This window comes from Aspergillus glaucus, assembly GCF_001890805.1.
Source record: "Aspergillus glaucus CBS 516.65 unplaced genomic scaffold ASPGLscaffold_8, whole genome shotgun sequence".
NCBI lineage: Eukaryota > Fungi > Ascomycota > Eurotiomycetes > Eurotiales > Aspergillaceae > Aspergillus > Aspergillus glaucus.
The window spans coordinates 282,534-300,557 of record NW_019170460.1 but is presented as its reverse complement, the minus strand read 5'-3'; the positions used below and the strand labels follow the sequence as shown (position 1 = coordinate 300,557).

The 18,024-nt window shown below is 49.2% G+C and overlaps 6 protein-coding genes across 6 annotated transcripts; 3 read left to right on the top strand and 3 right to left on the bottom strand.

Moving 5' to 3' along the window:
• Positions 1-104: 104 nt before the first annotated feature.
• ASPGLDRAFT_45994 (uncharacterized protein) lies at positions 105-2,156 on the bottom strand. Its single transcript, XM_022546358.1, has one exon. The coding sequence runs from the start codon at positions 1,876-1,878 to the stop codon at positions 496-498; it is 1,383 nt and encodes a 460-aa protein (XP_022401717.1). The 5' UTR covers positions 1,879-2,156; the 3' UTR covers positions 105-495.
• A 469-nt stretch (positions 2,157-2,625) lies between these two features.
• ASPGLDRAFT_124702 (uncharacterized protein) lies at positions 2,626-4,869 on the top strand (the record flags this gene model as incomplete). Its single annotated transcript, XM_022540501.1, has 3 exons — positions 2,626-2,786; positions 2,861-2,967; positions 3,038-4,869. 3 exons carry the CDS (start codon positions 2,626-2,628, stop codon positions 4,867-4,869), a joined length of 2,100 nt encoding a protein of 699 aa, XP_022401716.1.
• A 1,614-nt stretch (positions 4,870-6,483) lies between these two features.
• Positions 6,484-6,926, bottom strand: ASPGLDRAFT_24890 (uncharacterized protein; the record flags this gene model as incomplete). The annotated part of the gene is made up of 2 exons (XM_022543424.1): positions 6,484-6,829; positions 6,901-6,926. 2 exons carry the CDS (start codon positions 6,924-6,926, stop codon positions 6,484-6,486), a joined length of 372 nt encoding a protein of 123 aa, XP_022401715.1.
• Positions 6,927-7,982: 1,056 nt separating this feature from the next.
• Positions 7,983-10,308, bottom strand: ASPGLDRAFT_65821 (putative salicylate hydroxylase; the record flags this gene model as incomplete). The annotated part of the gene is made up of 5 exons (XM_022548948.1): positions 7,983-8,857; positions 8,985-9,537; positions 9,592-9,819; positions 9,998-10,123; positions 10,183-10,308. The coding sequence occupies 5 exons, from the start codon at positions 10,306-10,308 to the stop codon at positions 7,983-7,985; spliced, it is 1,908 nt and encodes a 635-aa protein (XP_022401714.1).
• On the top strand, positions 10,267-13,188 carry ASPGLDRAFT_73736 (uncharacterized protein; the record flags this gene model as incomplete). Its single annotated transcript, XM_022549691.1, has 5 exons — positions 10,267-10,344; positions 10,450-10,595; positions 10,648-12,138; positions 12,191-12,277; positions 12,475-13,188. The coding sequence occupies 5 exons, from the start codon at positions 10,267-10,269 to the stop codon at positions 13,055-13,057; spliced, it is 2,385 nt and encodes a 794-aa protein (XP_022401713.1). The 3' UTR covers positions 13,058-13,188.
• Positions 13,189-14,123: 935 nt separating this feature from the next.
• Positions 14,124-16,715, top strand: ASPGLDRAFT_73735 (uncharacterized protein; the record flags this gene model as incomplete). The annotated part of the gene is made up of 7 exons (XM_022549690.1): positions 14,124-14,372; positions 14,431-14,687; positions 14,854-15,022; positions 15,111-15,206; positions 15,260-15,384; positions 15,441-15,732; positions 15,775-16,715. The coding sequence occupies 7 exons, from the start codon at positions 14,124-14,126 to the stop codon at positions 16,444-16,446; spliced, it is 1,860 nt and encodes a 619-aa protein (XP_022401712.1). The 3' UTR covers positions 16,447-16,715.
• Between the last annotated feature and the right edge of the window lie 1,309 nt (positions 16,716-18,024).

Sequence of the window (18,024 nt, the reverse complement as noted above, 5' to 3'; positions counted from 1 at the left end):
ATGACTCATGGCCAGAAGAATCTGAGACCAGCCATCTCCGAGGACCCCGGTTGCAGTACTTCTTTATTTATGAGTGCTTATTCCCTAGTCCTGCGGGGACCTAAGTCCGAGCTAAGCATGTGGACTCTGTCTCAAGGCCAGCATAGGTGTTGGACCGAAATCTCAGAAATCGCGCGCTCGCAAACCCTAGCACCAGAGACACCTGATGCCTTGAGGCTGAGAAGCCGACGCTACAACATTTCATCAATATTCTGTTCTTTTCATCCCCTGACAATAGCTCTCAAGAGGACCTGCAGCTCCCGGGAGTGGATGATTTAGCGGGGGACGAAAAATGGGTTCCTTGAGCAACGCCAGCAGCTATTGAATGGGTCCTTTCTATTGCTACCAGCATCTCAGACTCGAATTACTCGCAGGGAAACAAGAACGTCTCTTAAGTGCGCCACCTCCCCCAAAATTTAAATACTTTCTTTCGATTTAATTGTGAATTAGTATCCGCTAGAAAAATGTGACCATGAGCCGGTCAACTTGGTCTTGATCCAATTGGGCCATCCGCATAGATTCAACTTGTTTCACCGCCACATAATAGTTGAGAATATCATTATGCAAGAGCTGGGCTAGGTCCGGTGATGAGGCTTTTAAAAGCTGCAGAGCATCCCCAAAGGTCCGAGGCAATTCCTCAGGAATATCAACCGAATCAGCGACAGTCGCATCCGAGGCTAGGGACACATCGGAGGATCGCAGGGGTCGCTGACACTTAATTCCTAGCAAACCAGCAGCCAGAAGGGTGGCTAATGCTAGATACATATTGGCAGTGGCATCGGCGCACCGGATCTCCCAGTGACCAGGCTCGATCTTGCGCACGGCTACATCACGGTTTTCTGTGCCCCAATCCGCTCGTTCGCCGGCCTCAAGCCTGCCAACCCGTTCGTACGATTGCGCAAAAGGCATAGTGACGGCACATATTCCGGGCAAATGGTGCAGCATACCTGCCAAGAAGGAATCTTCGTGATCGGTGGGCGAGAGAGAAATATGAATATGTTCTCCGCTGCCTTGGTGCAGCTGCGGGAGTTTTGGCACCATGGTGGCAATGTATCCGTGCTTTTTGACGGTGGTCTTGACCATGTCATGCACTCGAACTAGCTCATCGACAGCCTGAATTGGGGGAAGTGGTGCAAGAGCTATTTCAAACTGCCCTGTCGTCCCTTCAACATGAAAATCCTGTATCGATACTCCAGCGCTTATGAGCTCTGTCACACATTCTTCCAGATACTGAAACGATGGTTCGCGCATGGATGCAACACAGTAATGCCCTGGACCAGAACCAAGTGGCACGAGGAGAGGGTCGCCATCCTTCCTGTTGTTATTGTCCTGGAGGATAACCAATTCCACCTCGAACCCAACCAGGAATTGGATACCCCACCGGCGAGCTGCCAGATTTAAAATCTCGGACAATGCCTGCCGAGGGCATTTGGAGGAATTTGGACGATTTTCATCCTGAGGGAGTCTCTCGATAATGCTGCACATTACCGTTGCATTGGCAGCACTACGACCGCAGCCAAGGGTCCGCAAGGAAGACCAGTCGGGATGTAACTCGTGCACACCGGAGCGAGGTAGATCAGGCATGATGGAATTGTCAGCGAGAGCCTGTAATGTGATAGGACCGCATCGTAGAGGCTGGTCTGTACAAGCAAGCTTCAAGGCATGAGTTTTGTGCAAGCAACGTGCCCGTAAAATACCCGACAGGTCAACCCACTGGTAGCGGATAAACTGGACATGTGGATGAGAGCCAAGGAAATCTGAAAGTGAATTCTCGCAAGTGGGTGGGTAACTGGTTTTCGGAGAGCTTTCTGGCGTGGGGGCGGTAGTTGGGGACTCCATGACAAGTCGTGATGGCGAGGAGATCAGGAGACACAACTTCTACTCAACAATGAACAGTTCAAATTTTATAACGTGTCTTTTAAACGGCCACTTTTGTAATGATGGGCCATAGGCAGAGAGTTGTGGATAATAGTGTAGATCACAATAAGGGCTTCACCGCTGTTCGTTTCTGCACAGCAAGATACATACAGACTAACCTCACTTCGGTCATGATGGCTGAAGATCTCGAAACTAATCGAAACCAATAGTCGATATTTGTACATATACCAGATCTGAATTTTCAGATCTGCAAGCCCCGCCGAACCTTCAGGTGATAATCTGTTATGTGGGGCTAAGAGTTGCCACGATTTAGAAGGGTTGATAACGGGAAAGGAAACACGGAGGCACAAGGATACGTTTCTGTATTACCGCCCAGTTAAGAAAGGCTATGGGCTGCTGTCCTCAGAACTAATCGCTGGCCTCCTGAATGTGAGGCCAATGTGAGAGCTATATATACATTGTACAATGACGGGCATATATACGCCAAGATGAGCTGAGTCCACCAGCCGCACGAGCTGAGGTCTCAGCCGCACAGACTGAGACTGCCAACCGCATTCCGCATTCCGTCCTAAAAATATCGTACCCTATGGTGCGTCGGAGTTGTGATATTATATGTATAAATAGATAATACCCGAGTGAGTTTTTAACATCAATTTGCTACAGTATTCCCAACCTACCTTGGATCTCAACCTGTCCCTGTTTATAATTATGCAAGTTATAGCCTCTGCCGCGTCGTCCTCCCCCTCCTCACCTTCCCATAAGGAGGTCACTCTGCGGTCATGGGCGAAACTCAAGACTGTACTCCAAAATGGCCTTGTTTATTTGGATGGAACGAGCTTGGACATCGCCAGTGTGATTGCTGTTGCTCGGTAAAGATATTTTCTCTTCAGATTCTTAATGGCGGCGAAGACCTGAACATGGCTGATAAAGTCCCATAACCAAGTGAGGGATGTGGGGCACAAGTCTCTAGTGAGCCTGAAGTCGCCAAAAAGGTCCACGCAGGCATTGAGACGCTGAATGATTACCTGGCCAAAGGTTACTCTATCTATGGTACGGCGCTTCCGATAACCGTCGAGAAAGAAAGAAAAAAAGTAAATTGGAACTGACTGCTTCTCTTCAGGGGTCAACACTGGGTTCGGAGGCAGCGCAGATACCCGCACACCGGATGTGGCTCGTTTACAGCAGTCACTGCTCCAATTGACCCAGTCCGGTATCTTAACGGGGACTGACTTCGTTCCGCGAGTGGGTGATTACAACTTGGGCTCCCATGCCATGCCTGTGGCGTGGGTACGGGCCACAATGCTTGTGCGGTGCAATCACCTTCTGCGAGGCCATTCCGGCGTGCGGCTGGAAATCATTGACGCCATGTTAAAACTGCTCCAGATGGGGCTCACTCCGATTGTGCCCTTGCGGGGCTCGATTTCTGCATCAGGCGACCTGATGCCCCTGTCATACTTAGTGGGCGTTTTGGAAGGAAACCCGGATATTCAAGTTCATTGGGATCGACAGCCAGAAGTTCAAATTGTGTCGACCAACATGGCACTGGAGATCGCCGGTCTTGAGCCCTTCATCCTGGGACCTAAGGAAGGCCTTGGTTTGATAAATGGTGCGGCCGCTTCTGCGGCTGTAGGCGCTTTGGCAGCGGGTGAGGCCAACCAACTCATGCTTCTGGCGCAAACCCTCACCGGCATGACCTGTGAGGCCATGTTGGGAAATGCGGAGAACTATCATGAGTTTCCGGCTAAAATCAGGCCTCATTCTGGCCAGATTGAGGTGGCAGCCAATGTCCGCAATGGGCTGTTAGGCTCTCGGATGGTTGAAACTTCGGCCGGAAAGGACCACTTCCGGCAGGGACTGTTCCAAGATCGGTATGCTCTCCGCGGCGCTTCGCAGTGGCTCGGACCGGTTGTGGAGGACCTAGAACTGGCCGTACAACAGATCACCACAGAGCTCAATTCCACCCAGGATAATCCTGTGATCGATTCGGAATCGAGGGAAGTGTACTTCTGCTGTAACTTCCAGGCGGCATCTATCTCAATGGCCATGGAGAAGATGCGCGGGGGCTTACAGATGGTTGGGAAACTCTTGTTCAGCTACTCCTCTGAGCTCATCAACCCGGATCTGAATAAGGGTTTGCCGCCCAATCTTGCGGTGGATGACCCTAGCCTGTCATTTACTATGAAGGGCGTGGACATAAACATGGCCGCGTACATGTCGGAGCTTGGATTTTTGGCAAACTCGGTGGCTTCGCATGTGCAATCCGCCGAAATGAACAACCAACCGATTAACTCGTTGGCCCTAATTTCTGCACGATACACACTGCAGGCGGTGGAGCTGGTCTCCATGATGAGTGCGGCCCACCTATATGTGACATGCCAGGCGCTGGATTTGCGCTTGCTCCACGAGACCTTCTTGGATGGCCTGGAGAGTGTGGTGCGGTCAACGCTACTGATCGCGTTCGATTCGATGGAAACGGATGCGGCGCAACGGCTGCAGACCGAAGTCATTAAGTCTCTTCGCAGTTCCTGGAAGGTAACCTCGCGCGAAGACCTGTCAGTTCGGATTCAAGCCTTCTCCACAGCCATGGCACCCGTCCTATTGGTGCATGTAAACGACCTGAACGCGAAGGATGCTATCTCAGCGATAAATTCGGTACAGAAGCGCATCTGTGAGGAAGGACAGTCGCTTTTCGAGGCGACGCGGAACCGAACCTATTCTGGTGATCTCAACGCAGAATCCTCGCTGGGACCTGCTTCCAAGGCTCTCTATTCCTTTGTGCGACGGGACCTTGGCGTTCCCTTCCATTGTGGCATTTGGGAACATCCCACTACCGATGCTCAAGCAGCGGCAGGAATGCCACAACGCCCACGAAAAACGATTGGCTCGTGGATTTCAATTATCTATGAATCCATCCGTGATGGGCGTATCCGTCAGCCCTTACGTGCTGACTAGTGCGGCACCAACGGTTCGAGCGATTCGACAGGACGGAACTATCTCATATAACGCTCTTTATATTGCTAGCTTGACTGATCAGATCAACAATCCGCCATTCCGTGTACGGATTGCCCTCAGAGTAGCCGATCAGCGTCGAAAACTTCTGGATTGGTGGCTGGAATATCAAATAAATACTGGCCCTTTGGCCAAGTGTTTTGCTCTCCGGAGTTCTTGCAAACGTATTTATCTTCAAAATTTTTGGGCGTCCATTACTTTATTTCCGGGTAATGTTCAGCCTGAAAGTAAGTAAATTAGCGGTTTTGTTTAGAGCCTTGAAGAGTTCCTACACAACACAGTTTCTGCCCTCGCCGTCTCACACCGTAGATCAGATCCGTGACCGATCTCTCTCCGATATGACCAATATAGTCTCTTCGTAGCTGAGAAGGAGTCGGATAATGTCCACATGCTCCATGACTATTGCGACCTGAAGTGGCGACGTCCCTGTAGGGCTTTTTCAGTTGATGTCGGCCGAATTTTGCAAGAGGAGTTTCACCATGGAAGATTGTCCTGCACGACATGCTGACCAAGCGGCGGTACTGCATCGGCACATTGCGGCCTTACATGAAGCCCCGGCTGTTGGAGGAGATTCACCAGGGGTAAGGAACCATTTTCAGCAGCCCGTCCTAAGGGTCTGTCCGGGCCTCCACAATCACCGTATTCACTAGATCCCGCCGGATCGCTACCGCCACTCGCTGGTCTCGAAGGGATCCCGCTTCTGGCCAATATATCTGATATCCTCCATGTCGGAACTCCATATCGATATAGGGTTCCTGTAGGCATGCTAGTCCCACCCCTAACTCCAGCCCCGCCTCCAGAGCCGCAACAGTGACTGTATAGGTCCTGCGGCAATTATGCTGGAGAAGTCGCATTAATGGGGTGTCGACTGCCCTGGGGTGTTGGTGCCCCTCATCTCAGTGTCCTCCTCTTGGCGGATTGTCAGGCCAGATCCTATATTCCGTTGGGTGTGGGGACTGTTAGGAGCTGAGCTGCTCCGTTGCCGTGATCTGTATTGGTCCCGATTAACCAGTGAACCACGGTGAGCTTGGAATGGCTGGTTCCGGGATGGTCATTCGCTGGGGGCTCTCAGCTGGCGGGAATATGTTCTTAGACTCTGTGGTTCTCTTCCTCAGTTCCTTCCTTGCTGCCCGTTTAGCAGGGCAATTCCCTGCTGTCGCTGGATGTGGGCCTCCACAAGTGCCACACTTGGCCGGAATGTGTTGGCAAGCAATTCCTGGCTTGGCAGGGCAGTCTACTACCCGACACATGTGCTCAGCGCCTTCATGGGGATCTGCACATATGAAGCAACACGGTGCATGGTTCCCGCAGGCCTTGAATCTTCGGTGGCCCAACTGGCAGCACCTGGGGCAGATTGTGTCCACTCCTGTTTCCCAGTATTGCTCTGTCCTATACCGAGAACCTCCGAAGCGGATGCCATTGATGAGGAGCCTCCGAGCCTCCTCTAGTGAACCAACTGTAATAACAATAGTTGAGCCCTTTTGGTTGCTGTTGTGCAGCTCCTTTGAGCTCCGGAGCCATGTTGGGTTCCTCTTCAGTTGGTATTCAGTGCCCAGTTCAATCTCTTCGCGAGCCAGAGTCAGGTAGGAGCATAGAGCCCAGGGTGCCTTTCTCCAGGAGAATCGTGATCGCTCCAGTATTGGTATATCCTGTATCCACCACCCAGATAAACACTGGGAAACGTTCCTTTGCTACTGCTCGGTTGATGGCCAGAATGATATCCTCCCTCTCTGACCTTGGGGCGGCCTTGCCTCCCTCACGGCGAAATAGTAGTCTCCGTGCCTCCTTGGGGCTGTCCTTGGCTGGCTTGAGTTTTATTGGATCAGGCTGGCTAGCTACAGCGACCGCTTGTCGGTTCTTCGGCTTCTTTTTGGTGACCTCCTGCCATTCCTGTCCTCCAGGTCTAGTGGAGAGTAGTGCAGCTAGGCCTGCGAATCTTGGTTCCTGCCTTGGTTGTTGGCTCATTTCCCTCACCTTGGGGGTCTGGTTGTTGTTGTCATGTTTGATTACCCGGTTCAGTTGGGTATCAGTTGCCGGTGTATTCTGCCTCGCCGGTCCGGGCTGCTGGATGATGTGCTGGGCCTTTGTAAGTTCTGCACGAAGCTTACTGACTTCCAGTTCCAGCTTTGTAATCCGTTCTTGATAGATCCCTTCATGCATCTGTTGTTCTGCTCTCCAATTGGATAGCTCTTCTGCCAGGTGTATCTGTACCTGTTCCTGGACCATCTGATATATTTCTTGTTGCTGTGTCTGGGCTGCTTCCAAGGCCCCCACCAACACCTGGGCGTGTTTTCTCGCGTTTAGCAGGGAATTTTGATGCCTTGGCCTGCCAATCAATGACTTTTGTAGAATTTTTCGCTGTCTGATTCCACTTCTGGCCTCGCTGGCCCGGCTGGGGTCCCTGCTGGAGCCCCCAGGCTGCCAGCGCTCCTGGCCCTCATTTTCATCCATGCTCATATTCTCCGTGCCGCCATCATTAATTACAGGCTGCATCACGTTCCCGGATCGCCAGCGGGTTGGCGTTGGGGTGACTGGCGTATCTTGTGCTTCCGCGAACTGGGAGGCCACGTTGCCCGCTCCGGGGGGTGACGCGTGCGATATACCACCACCACGGGGTCTTTGTGCCTCCATGGTGGTTTATAGGTGCCAGGAGGCCCCTATCGGTCGATTGACGCGTGAAAAAGACGTGTTTTTCTTGGGTGCTGAATTTTGATGTTCCAGGCGCCGTCGCAAACAATGATACCGACGCCAGGTTTACTAGTAGGTTTAAATGAATAACAGTTATGGAGTCCACTAGTTATCTTCACGCCTCATGTAAAATCAGTTAGAAATTGCAGTGATTGGCTGCCAGTCAAGTATCGCTTTGACCCTTTTTGACCCTTTACTATATGATCGTAATCATTTTCCATAAATTATGCTTCGTCAACGAGCTAGATCCATACAAACCACCACAAGAAGTGCAAGCAATTGCAAAGACAGGAAAATTCACATTCTAAATCAATTCGATATTATACAGCATCTCAATCGCACTTCGGCCCTTTACTGTTGCAGAAAAATTACACTCCCTTGGCAGACGAAAGATCAGAAACTCCCTCTCCTTCCACCACTCCGGCCTCCACGACCTCATAAATAGGGATCTCCACCAGCCGCGAGATTATGTGGTGCAACGTAGGCAGTTGACTCCAGTCCAGTCCATCGATGTGAAGATCTGCATGTTCAGCCTTTGGTACTCGATTGATCCGGGATGGTACTGTCATCTGCTCCTGACCGAAATTCACAAAAACGGGGTATTCGGCTTCCGGTTTCCCTCTCTGGTCATTTCCTACCCGGGGCATGTACCGATGCACGAGCAGTCCTTCATCAGTAGGCGAAGCCGTCGTGCTCTGTTCAGGGTCGTGTTTTGCTTCCTTGAGCCCAGTGAGTGTCATCCTTCCCCATACAGCTCCACGCCAACTAGTAGAAACATAATGGGACCTCTGAAGCTTGTTTACGTCAATCGAGCTGAAGACTTTTGGAAATCCGATCTCCTCCCTGCCGGAGATTATCGGATCCGCAAAGTCCTCAAACAGTACCGGGAGATAGCTTCCCTTCAAGGCCTCGCCATTGGGCCGTTTGTATTCGATACCATGGATATAGAGTCCCATGTGGTTATAACCACCGCCCGCGAGCCAGTCCAATCCTTTCAAGCTCGTTTGTGAGAAAGTTACATAAGCCACGCTGCCTGTGCCTGAAAACTCATACGAGGGGTTGGGCAAAAGGTTTTTAAGGAGAGTGCGACTTGTCTTGATCTTGATAGACGCTGTGCAATATGTCGCCTTGGTAGATGCGGCAGCTCGACTTCTTCCCCAGAAATCCTGGCGTGGTCCAGGCATTGGGCCAAAGACAGTCGGCTGTCGGTAATAGAAATCGCGGTTCTGTGACCAGAGGTGCTCTCACAGGAGCTGCGTGGAATGATCCCACTCGTCGTGATCGTAGATGTACGATATAAATTTCGATGCTATAGAAGTTGATCAACATATGGAGCTAGCATGGCCTGATTAGCTTGGGTTATAATTTACCTTCAGCCACGCTTAAATTTCTCCTTCCAGACTCCCGGGTGAACTCCTGAATCGTAGTCACTCGTTCGTGACGCGCCTTTTCATACAGCTTCAGCCGCTCCGGAATGTCTTCCTTTTTTACGTCTCCTGGTAGCATGGCGGCAAGGGAGAGACCATCCTCGATGGCTATTGCACCTCCTGAAGCACGGTACGGCAAGAAGGGATGGGCCGCATCTCCAATGAGTGCAAATTGCTCATTGACCCAAGATGGAAGCGTGTCCAGGTCTAGAAGAGGCCAGATCTTCAAGGTTTCAGGATCAGCCTTGTCCAATACCTTTCGGATTCTAGGATTGAAGTCTTGATAAATGTTGAGAAGGGTACCCTTTCCAACAGATTGCTGCCAGCCATTGATGACTCCAGTATTGCTGAGGGAGTCTGGATGGATACAGACAAAATTCAGAATCTGATTGTGCACACAAGGATACACAATAATTCTGCTGTTGGCACTTTTCCACGTATCCAGGGACCCGGGCGCGCAGAATAAGTTTGCTGTTTCCGGATCGTCGAGAACTTCCTTTCAAGAGACCAGGAATCAAAAAGCATTCTTCCCTGAGCTAAAAGTCTTGACATCACCTGCCTGGACATGGCATCGAGTAACTGAGTGCACACCATCTGCACCGATGATGAGGTCACCCTGAACTGTCGTCCCGTCTTCAAGAACGATGGTGGCACTTTTGAGGTCAATTGCCGCTACTTTACTGGAAGTATGAAGAATAGCAGGCTTGCCTTTGCCCGGAACTTGTGCCTTTTCTTTCAAAGCTTCGTGAAGATGGGCCCGGTGAATAAGAAGCCATTCCTGGATGTGCCATAAGCTTGAGATACAAGCCATAGTTAAGAATATGTCTCACATGCTGCCAAGTGTCTTGGGTAATGTCATATTCAGTTTCAAGCTCGCCACCCGCGTCGAAGTCTCAAATCTACAGACATTTTAGTTTCTGCCGAGTCAAAGAAAACAGGAAACAAAGATAACATACACGCTCCGTCAAAACGGCACCTTTTTCTCGGGTATCTATGCCAATCTTCTTGGGGAGACCATTCGCATTTGGGGTCAAATGGATAGCAGCACCGATCTCGTTGGCGAAACGGGATCGTTCAAACAGCTGTCATACCTATGTTAGACGTATGACACACAAAGGGCAATTGATATAGTGTACATTACCTCCACATGATGGCCCTGCTGGCGAAGGGCAATTGCTGCTACCAATCCGCCAATTCCTGCACCCGCAATGAGCACTTTTAGCCCATGCGTGGAAGGCTTGTAATCGGGATTCGTATTAGGGCCCATCCTGGCGGCTTCTTGGATATTTCCGAAAAGGAGGATGTACACGAATACAGAATAAAGAGAGGTATTCAATATTTAATAACAGGATCGATCGCAGATATATATTTTCTTCTCATTTTCATCCTGCTTCCGAATAAACGCAAGCTATACATCTACGAAGAAAACGTCAGTATTCCGCTAGCTGAAAATGTTGGCCTAATAAGATGCAATGTCTATCAGCCTAAGGTGACCGGTAGGACTCCTGTGTTAGTGACCTATAGTCCGTATGGCAAAGATATACATTACAAAGAGTACGTCATGTAACTCCTTTTCTGAGTTTTCCTGGTCTAACCTTACAATCAGCTTCAGTCCAAGCTCCTACGCCGAGGTTAATCCAGAGCATCATTCCGCACACTCTGCTTGGGAAACGCCCGATCCTGGTTTTTGGACGGCACATGGTTATGCTGTTGTTCGTGCAGACGAGCGCGGCTTAGGCCAGTCGCCCGGTATTCTTGATACCATGTCGCGCGGAACGAGCGAAGCTTTTGTTGATGTGATTGAATGGGCAGCGGAGCAACCCTGGTCTAGCGGAAAGGTTGGTCTCTTAGGTATCAGTTACTATGCTGGGGGTCAATGGCGCGTGGCTGCACGTCAGCCTAAGGGATTGGCCTGTATGATTCCATGGGAAGGAATGTCTGATTATTACCGAGACCGGTGCCGCCACGGTGGGATCCTCTCGGATAGGTTCATTAGGTTCTGGTGGAATCGCCAAGTTGTCTCCAACCAATACGGCCGCCCGAGTCGGGCAAGCCAAAACTGGGGTCCCGACATGATTGAAGGGGATCTCAGTGAGGAAGAGCTGGCTGCGAACCGAAACGACCAGACAATTGACAATGTCAACAACAAGTTCCATGATGACCTCTACTATGCTTCCAAGGAATACAACATGGAAGATATCAAAGTCCCTCTCCTCTCCGTGGCGAATTGGGGCGGCATTTTGCTCCACCTTCGTGGAAACGTTGTTGGCTATTCCAACGCCGGTTCCGAGTTGAAATATTTGCGCTTTGTTACTGGGCGTCATGACCTTCCCTTCTACTACAAGGAAGAGGTAGAGATCCAAAGAAGCTTCTTGGATGCTTTTCTTAAAGGTGAGGACAAAGTCGGTTGGAGTACTGGTCAGGCACCCAAGGTCAACATCGTTCTTCGCAAGGGGAATGTGGGCTTCAACAACGCCGAGGCTGAACGATCCTACGAAAGGCGTGTGGAAAACGAATGGCCCCTAGCGCGCACTCAGTACACGCGGTTTTACTTGGCTCCCAATCGCGAGCTACTCTCTGAGCGACCAACGTCGAAACTGACCAAGCTCGACTATCGTGCTCTGGGCACATTGCAAGAGCCCCAGCTTATTCAGTTCACCACCCCGGTCCTCGATCAGGAAACAGAAATCACTGGCCATATTGTGGCACACCTGAACGTGTCCGTCAGCCCTGATAAAGGCGGACCAGTGCCTTCTGACATTGACCTTTTCCTGACTCTGCGGTATATCTTCCCATGTGGTGAAGAGGTTTCCTACACGGGCACTGCTGGAGATCCAGTTCCCTTGTCTAAGGGATGGCTGCGAGTCAGCATGCGAAAGATCAACGATAAGCACTTGCGGCATCGCGAGTATCTTCCATACCGTGACTATTTCTCAACCGATGTGCAGCCTGTTATCCCCGGCGAGGTTTATCCCGTAGACGTTGAAATCTGGCCTACGAATGTCATTCTCGAGAAGAGAAGTAGGCTGGTGCTTGAAGTCGCCTCAGGAGATACTCAGGGCTCGGGTATATTCCAGCACAACGACCCGAACGATCGGTATGCCCCTCATTCCTTGTCCTTATTTGGCACCGATACTAACAGCACGTAGGTCCCAAAACAAACTACAGGGAACTAACCACATTCACTTTGGCCCTGTGTATGACAACTACATCGTTCTTCCGGTTATTCCGGCGCAGTAAGTCGAGCGATTAATCAACAAGTAAAAGTACCTCGGATGGTGGAGCCGATGAAACAAATGGGGGTCCGGGTATATAGAACGTATTAAGTCTTGTTAGTCTACCTTGTAGGCTTCAATTCATTAAACAATAGTCTTTTTTGTCGTTTCTCTTCTGTCTTTTTCTGTCTCTTTTGGAATCATCACGCTTAAGCCAGCGTCCTGTCATCCACAAACCAACACCCCATAATGAACGAGCAGACCAAGTCCATCCGTCCCATCCAGCGCATTATAACCACTCACAACGGTGAGGGGAAAGCAGTCTTTTCAACTCGCCTTCGAGAAGCTCTGCCTATCCAGGAAGTGAACAATGTCGGCTTCAGTCTGGCCTACACCACGCAACGATTCCCAGTGCAGCTCGCTGCAGATACCGACATCACCGGCTATGAACAAAATCTCGCGTCGCCACCAGGGCTGACTATTTCCACGGGCACTGTCTGTCGAATCATCGACTTTCCGCCCGCCGCAGAAAGTCCCATGCATTGGACTGTGTCGCTTGACTATAGTGTCGTTCTGGAAGGAGAAATAGAACTGCTCCTAGACAGTGGCAAGAAGAGACTTTTAAGAAGGGGCGATGTTGCTATACAACGAGCTACAAATCATGCCTGGAACAACGTCACGGCGGACGGTGGATGGGCTCGCATGTTGTATGTTCTCACACCGGTGCAACTGTTGCATATCGATGGTTTGGAGTCAATAGGAGAGAATATCGAAGGTATTGATGTCAAGAAAAGCGAGTAAATTATGCTTTTTGAATGGGTGGCTTTGAACTGCTATTGATTTCTCGGGTTGTCAAACTCAAAGCATATAACTATATACATGTACCACAACCGTCAAGAATTTTGATGTCAAATAGACGTCTTCAAAAGAATGCATATTCCAAGCATTTGCAAAATGCAACGCATTTTCAATATCAGAATAGAATTCATACCATCGTCTCATAGTAAGAAGCCATATGAAATGGATGAACCAATGAAGCGGTTAAACTCTGTATCGCGGAAGTCAGAGAGTTGATAATCTGGACTGCACGAGGCTACCCGCTCACTTCATTCAGCACGTCGGATGCCCACATCCCAAGATATCGTCAACGACCGGTCCCGACGCAAGGGAACATTCTCCGGATAACAGCTGTTTGATTGAGTCCTGGAAATTCAGACATGGAGGTGCAACAGTCCGAAGGGAGTGGGCAATCTGAAAGGTCAGGAATGTACCAGTGTGCATTCTGTAAGAAGAACTACGCGCGACCTGACCATCTCATCCGTCACGTTCGGTCCTGTATGTTACTGAATCTGGCTGCTGGCTAAAACGGACCTGTTGGACTTACTTAGAGCACTTCAGATACTTCTGAAAAACCATTCAAATGCGAGATTTGCCACAAGGGATTCGGTAGAATGTCCGTACCAAATCCCGTGCAGAACGGCCGGTGTTCTAACGTTATATAGAGATCTCCTGTGGAGACACACAGGGAGCCATCGTTCCCCACAGGAGCATCCCAGGGTTCATGCATTCGCTTATTCGAAGCCGCGCGTATTGCGCGCTTGTAGAAATTGCGCGACAGCCAAGCTCAAGTGTGATGACAACAAGCCCTGTCACCGATGTGTTAAGCGACACATGGTTTGCCAATGGGCGCAAAGAGATGAGTCGCCAGAAGTCGTACACGCCAATGGTAAGACGCGATTCTAAAATAGCTATTTGATATGCATTGCTAAGTAGCTTTTACCCTATCAGGCCCTGAGCATTCACTGACCAGCAACTCGGATGCGGATCAAATTGGTAAGACAGAGCATTTGACTAAGGTACGGAGGGTATGGATCTAATAGCTGATGTAGGAATGGACCTTGATGGTCAATTTGAGGGTAATAGCATGCCGGACTTACAGGTTTTGGGTCATCCAGAGATGACCATGGCCGACATAATCAACAGTGGGAATTTGTCGCAAGATATTCCGCAATCATATGCAGAGTTGCCTCCTGCTATGGAGGTCAATGTAGACACTGTACAAAGCAATATACCCAACAATCCAGGGCTACCAGAAGATAGTCAATTACCTTTGATGGTCAAAACAACCCAACGCCTCTTTTAATATCTCTCCCAGGGTGCTAATACAATAACAGGTCTTCGATGATTTTGACATGGTGAATCGGGATATTACCATGGATTTGGGTTTAACGGAAGGGGATCTTAAATTTCTTTCCTTACTGAACACCCAAAGCACATTCTATGAGAACTGGATAACCACAGAACAGTTGTCACAAGGACCTCAATTACATGATGTGGAGCAAGCTCAGCTGATGGACAGTGACGCTTATCACAATTCGCCATTGACGAATTGGACACCAGGAACTGATGATAATGCATACATGGATCAGGAGTACCTTTCGGTACCTAAACACCTGGATCATCCTAACCCCCCTGGAGCTGCTAAGCCAAGAGCATACTCTGGACGCGTAACAACAGAAACTTAACCAGGTCATGCAGTGCTTCCCTAGCGCAGAGCTTTTAGACAGCCTCATCCAAAATTACCTTATGCAATAAAGGACCCATCTCGATTCATGGATTCACGAATCAACCATGGGGTTGAACGAAGCCTGTCCTGAATTGGTCATGGCTTTAGCTGCGGCTGGGGCTATTTTGTCTCCGGTAGAAGCAATTCAGAAACTTGGATACGCGTTATTGGAGATCGCGCGTCTTCACTTGAATCAGAAGGTATGTGCGTCGGGCTGCTCTGGGAGCTATTTGCTAACACTAACGTCAATATGAAGAAGAGAACATTGCGACGCGCTGTCTGCGGGAGCTTCAGGCGTATGTTTTGATCTTGCACATGGGACTATGGAGCGGTCACAAGCGGAGAATTGAAATCGCAGAGAGCTTTGGGCAGCCGATAGTGACAGTAGTGAAGGGACCTTATTTCTCTCAAATTCACCACATGCTGACGTTCCATAGATGCTACAAAGAGCGTCGAGGTTTAAAGGAGAGGCTTACTCTGCCGTTAGACCAGAAGAAGGTGACCACAGTGAAACCCTTGAGCGAAAATGGCACGAATGGGCAGAGGCAGAGTCATATAAAAGGTATTTGATGCGATCGGGAGGCAATGTGCCAGAGTTCGGACTCTAATTGATTTTAGGCTCGTTTATCACATGTTTATTCACAACATACAAGCATATGTGTCGCTATCCATTAACCCATTGATATCTTACGTCGAATTAGATCTTCCTCTTCCATGCCACCGGAAGTGCTGGGACGCAAAATCTGCCGCTGAGTGGAAATCTTCTTATTTTGAGAATATCCGCAATACCCCAGAGCCACTCCCATCTCTTTCCCGCTCTCTTCAGGATATGTCCACTCTCAGCCAAACTCGCAGCCAGCTGGACTTTGCACTGACTGGGTTCCTTTCTGTCCATGGTATTTTCACCATTGTCATGGATTGCAATTGAGCCCGCTGTGGACCGTCTTCTCAGCTGCGTGGCTTGGTCTTTCAATCATGGCAGCACGAGTTACAGCAGATATTGGAGGAGCTCGAAATGGTCATTGTAGAGCCACTTCAATCACATGTTCCAGAGCTATCTCTTATCTACCAGGCGGTTTCGTTATCTCTATATATACCGCTTGGAGAGTTGGAAATTTTTGCGGGCAAGGACGGTCTGGAACGGTCCAACGACATCCATGACGAATTTATCAAGCACATCAGCCCTGCAAATCTCTGGCAGGCGATATGGCACGCAGGACAAGTATATCACATTGTGAAATTGATACCCAGCAGGGCCGTTACTGGGTTCTATGCTACCTGCCTCTATTTTGCTGCTCTGGCACTCTGGATGTACAGCACTGTCTCAACTATAAGGTCCCCATCTCAGACGAACCGACAGAATGATGTGGAAGAGCCAGTATTATTTCTCTTAGATGCTGAAGTTGACGCAATCGCCCTTCGCCGTTTCATACTCTCTGGGCACGGAACCCCTGCACTGGGCACTGCAGACGACCCGGCATATTTGAATGATCAGGCTGCCGTCATGCGTTGCTTCCGAGAGGTGCTCTGTTCAAACCACCCGGGTGGAACCGTGCATGGACAGACACGCGCTCTAAACAATGCGTTTTCTGCACTTGGAAGTTTCAGTGGGATCAATGGCTGAGATGCACGCATCATAGAAGTGTAGGGTTGAAACAACGATTACTCCAAGACTTTTCCATTGCCTGATTGCTTTCTCTGCGTACCGCTTGCTGTCTCATAATATGGCTCAACAACCCCAAGCTTCATTCCGCCAACGTACAAGTGATTTTCTGATCACCCGTTGTTCGGAACAGCAACAATAGGGATGAATCATGCTATCATGACCTCTGAACCGAACATGAAGACATTCAATAGACGTCAACAGCCAGATACAGAGGCTTATTTTTTCTCATGTCTGAGTACAGCAAGCTGAAAATATCTTTTGAGAGTAATGGCTTTGCGTTTTAAGCAATATGTGTGCTTTCTGTACTTCATCCGCTTTGTCTGCAAGGCTTTTTCAGCCTCTGCTTCAAATCACCCAGCAGTACTTCACGGCCGGTTACGCAAACGTATACCCGACGCGGGGTCGGGCATCTCGTTAATTTGCCACATGCTTGCGAGAACCTACTCCAAGTGCTGACCTAGGCGTAGCCTATCACACATAGGCCAGATAATATCAAAATTGGTTTTGCAGCAGCTGGATTGGTTCCTTTCAGTCCAGATCGTGTGGTCTCTCAGCTTAAGATAAACCCAAGGCACTAAAACTCCAAGGGAGTCGTGGCAGCATCTCCCAGAGATCATGGGTGCCAGAAACACTTCATAGTCTCATGGAATTAGAGAAGCAAGCAACTACTATCAAGAAGCTTCTCAGGCGCCGTACGCATAGTCCTCCAAGCCTAACAAAAAAAGCTTTAAATTAGGTTTTTCAAGGGATGTCAGATGGCCATGAATAATGCTGTTCTTGCAAAAGAAAATCGCGGCTTATATGCAGCACATGGGAAAAAGCTGCAAAAGCGCAAGAGATCTAAGAAGCAGATAATTTGTTAAGAAGGCATGACTAGCTTCAATTGCACCTGTGGTTGCTCCTACTACGCAGGTTATGGATTCAACATCTAACTACTACATGAGTGTTGTTTTGATTGTATGTACTGTCACGAAAATATATTTCGAGTATAGAGTAAAGTGAGTATATCTCTATACTGACCGCGTTATCTGGGCCTTGACATGTAAAATTGAAGCAGAAAAGGAAGCAAAGGAGGGTGATCTTGATGAGCTAGGCATTAAACATATTAGTGATACTGAGGAGGCGGATGACTAGGGAAGAGAAGAAGGGGAGGAAGAAGGGGAAGATGATGAAACTGAGCCTACTGAGCCTATACTGCCTGCGCCTGAAGGGAACACTCAGGTACGTGCCATCAGTGAGTGCCGGAAGTGTCAAGTCACGAGGATGATGAGTTTACATATTATTAGTGTTAGTTCCTCATTTTGATATACACCATTCATTATGAAACTGAATGTCTCTGTCATTAAATATAGATTCATAATCTAGTGAATCTAGATTGAGATTCATTTAATCAGAAACTTTACGGATAGCCCGAAGATATAGATGTAATATAAAAATCAAAAATACTTTAAAATACAGACGAAGTATGCATACATTATGCAGTCACGAGTTTACTTGTGTTTGTATTGGGTTTGAGTTTGGGTTTTTTGGGTTTTG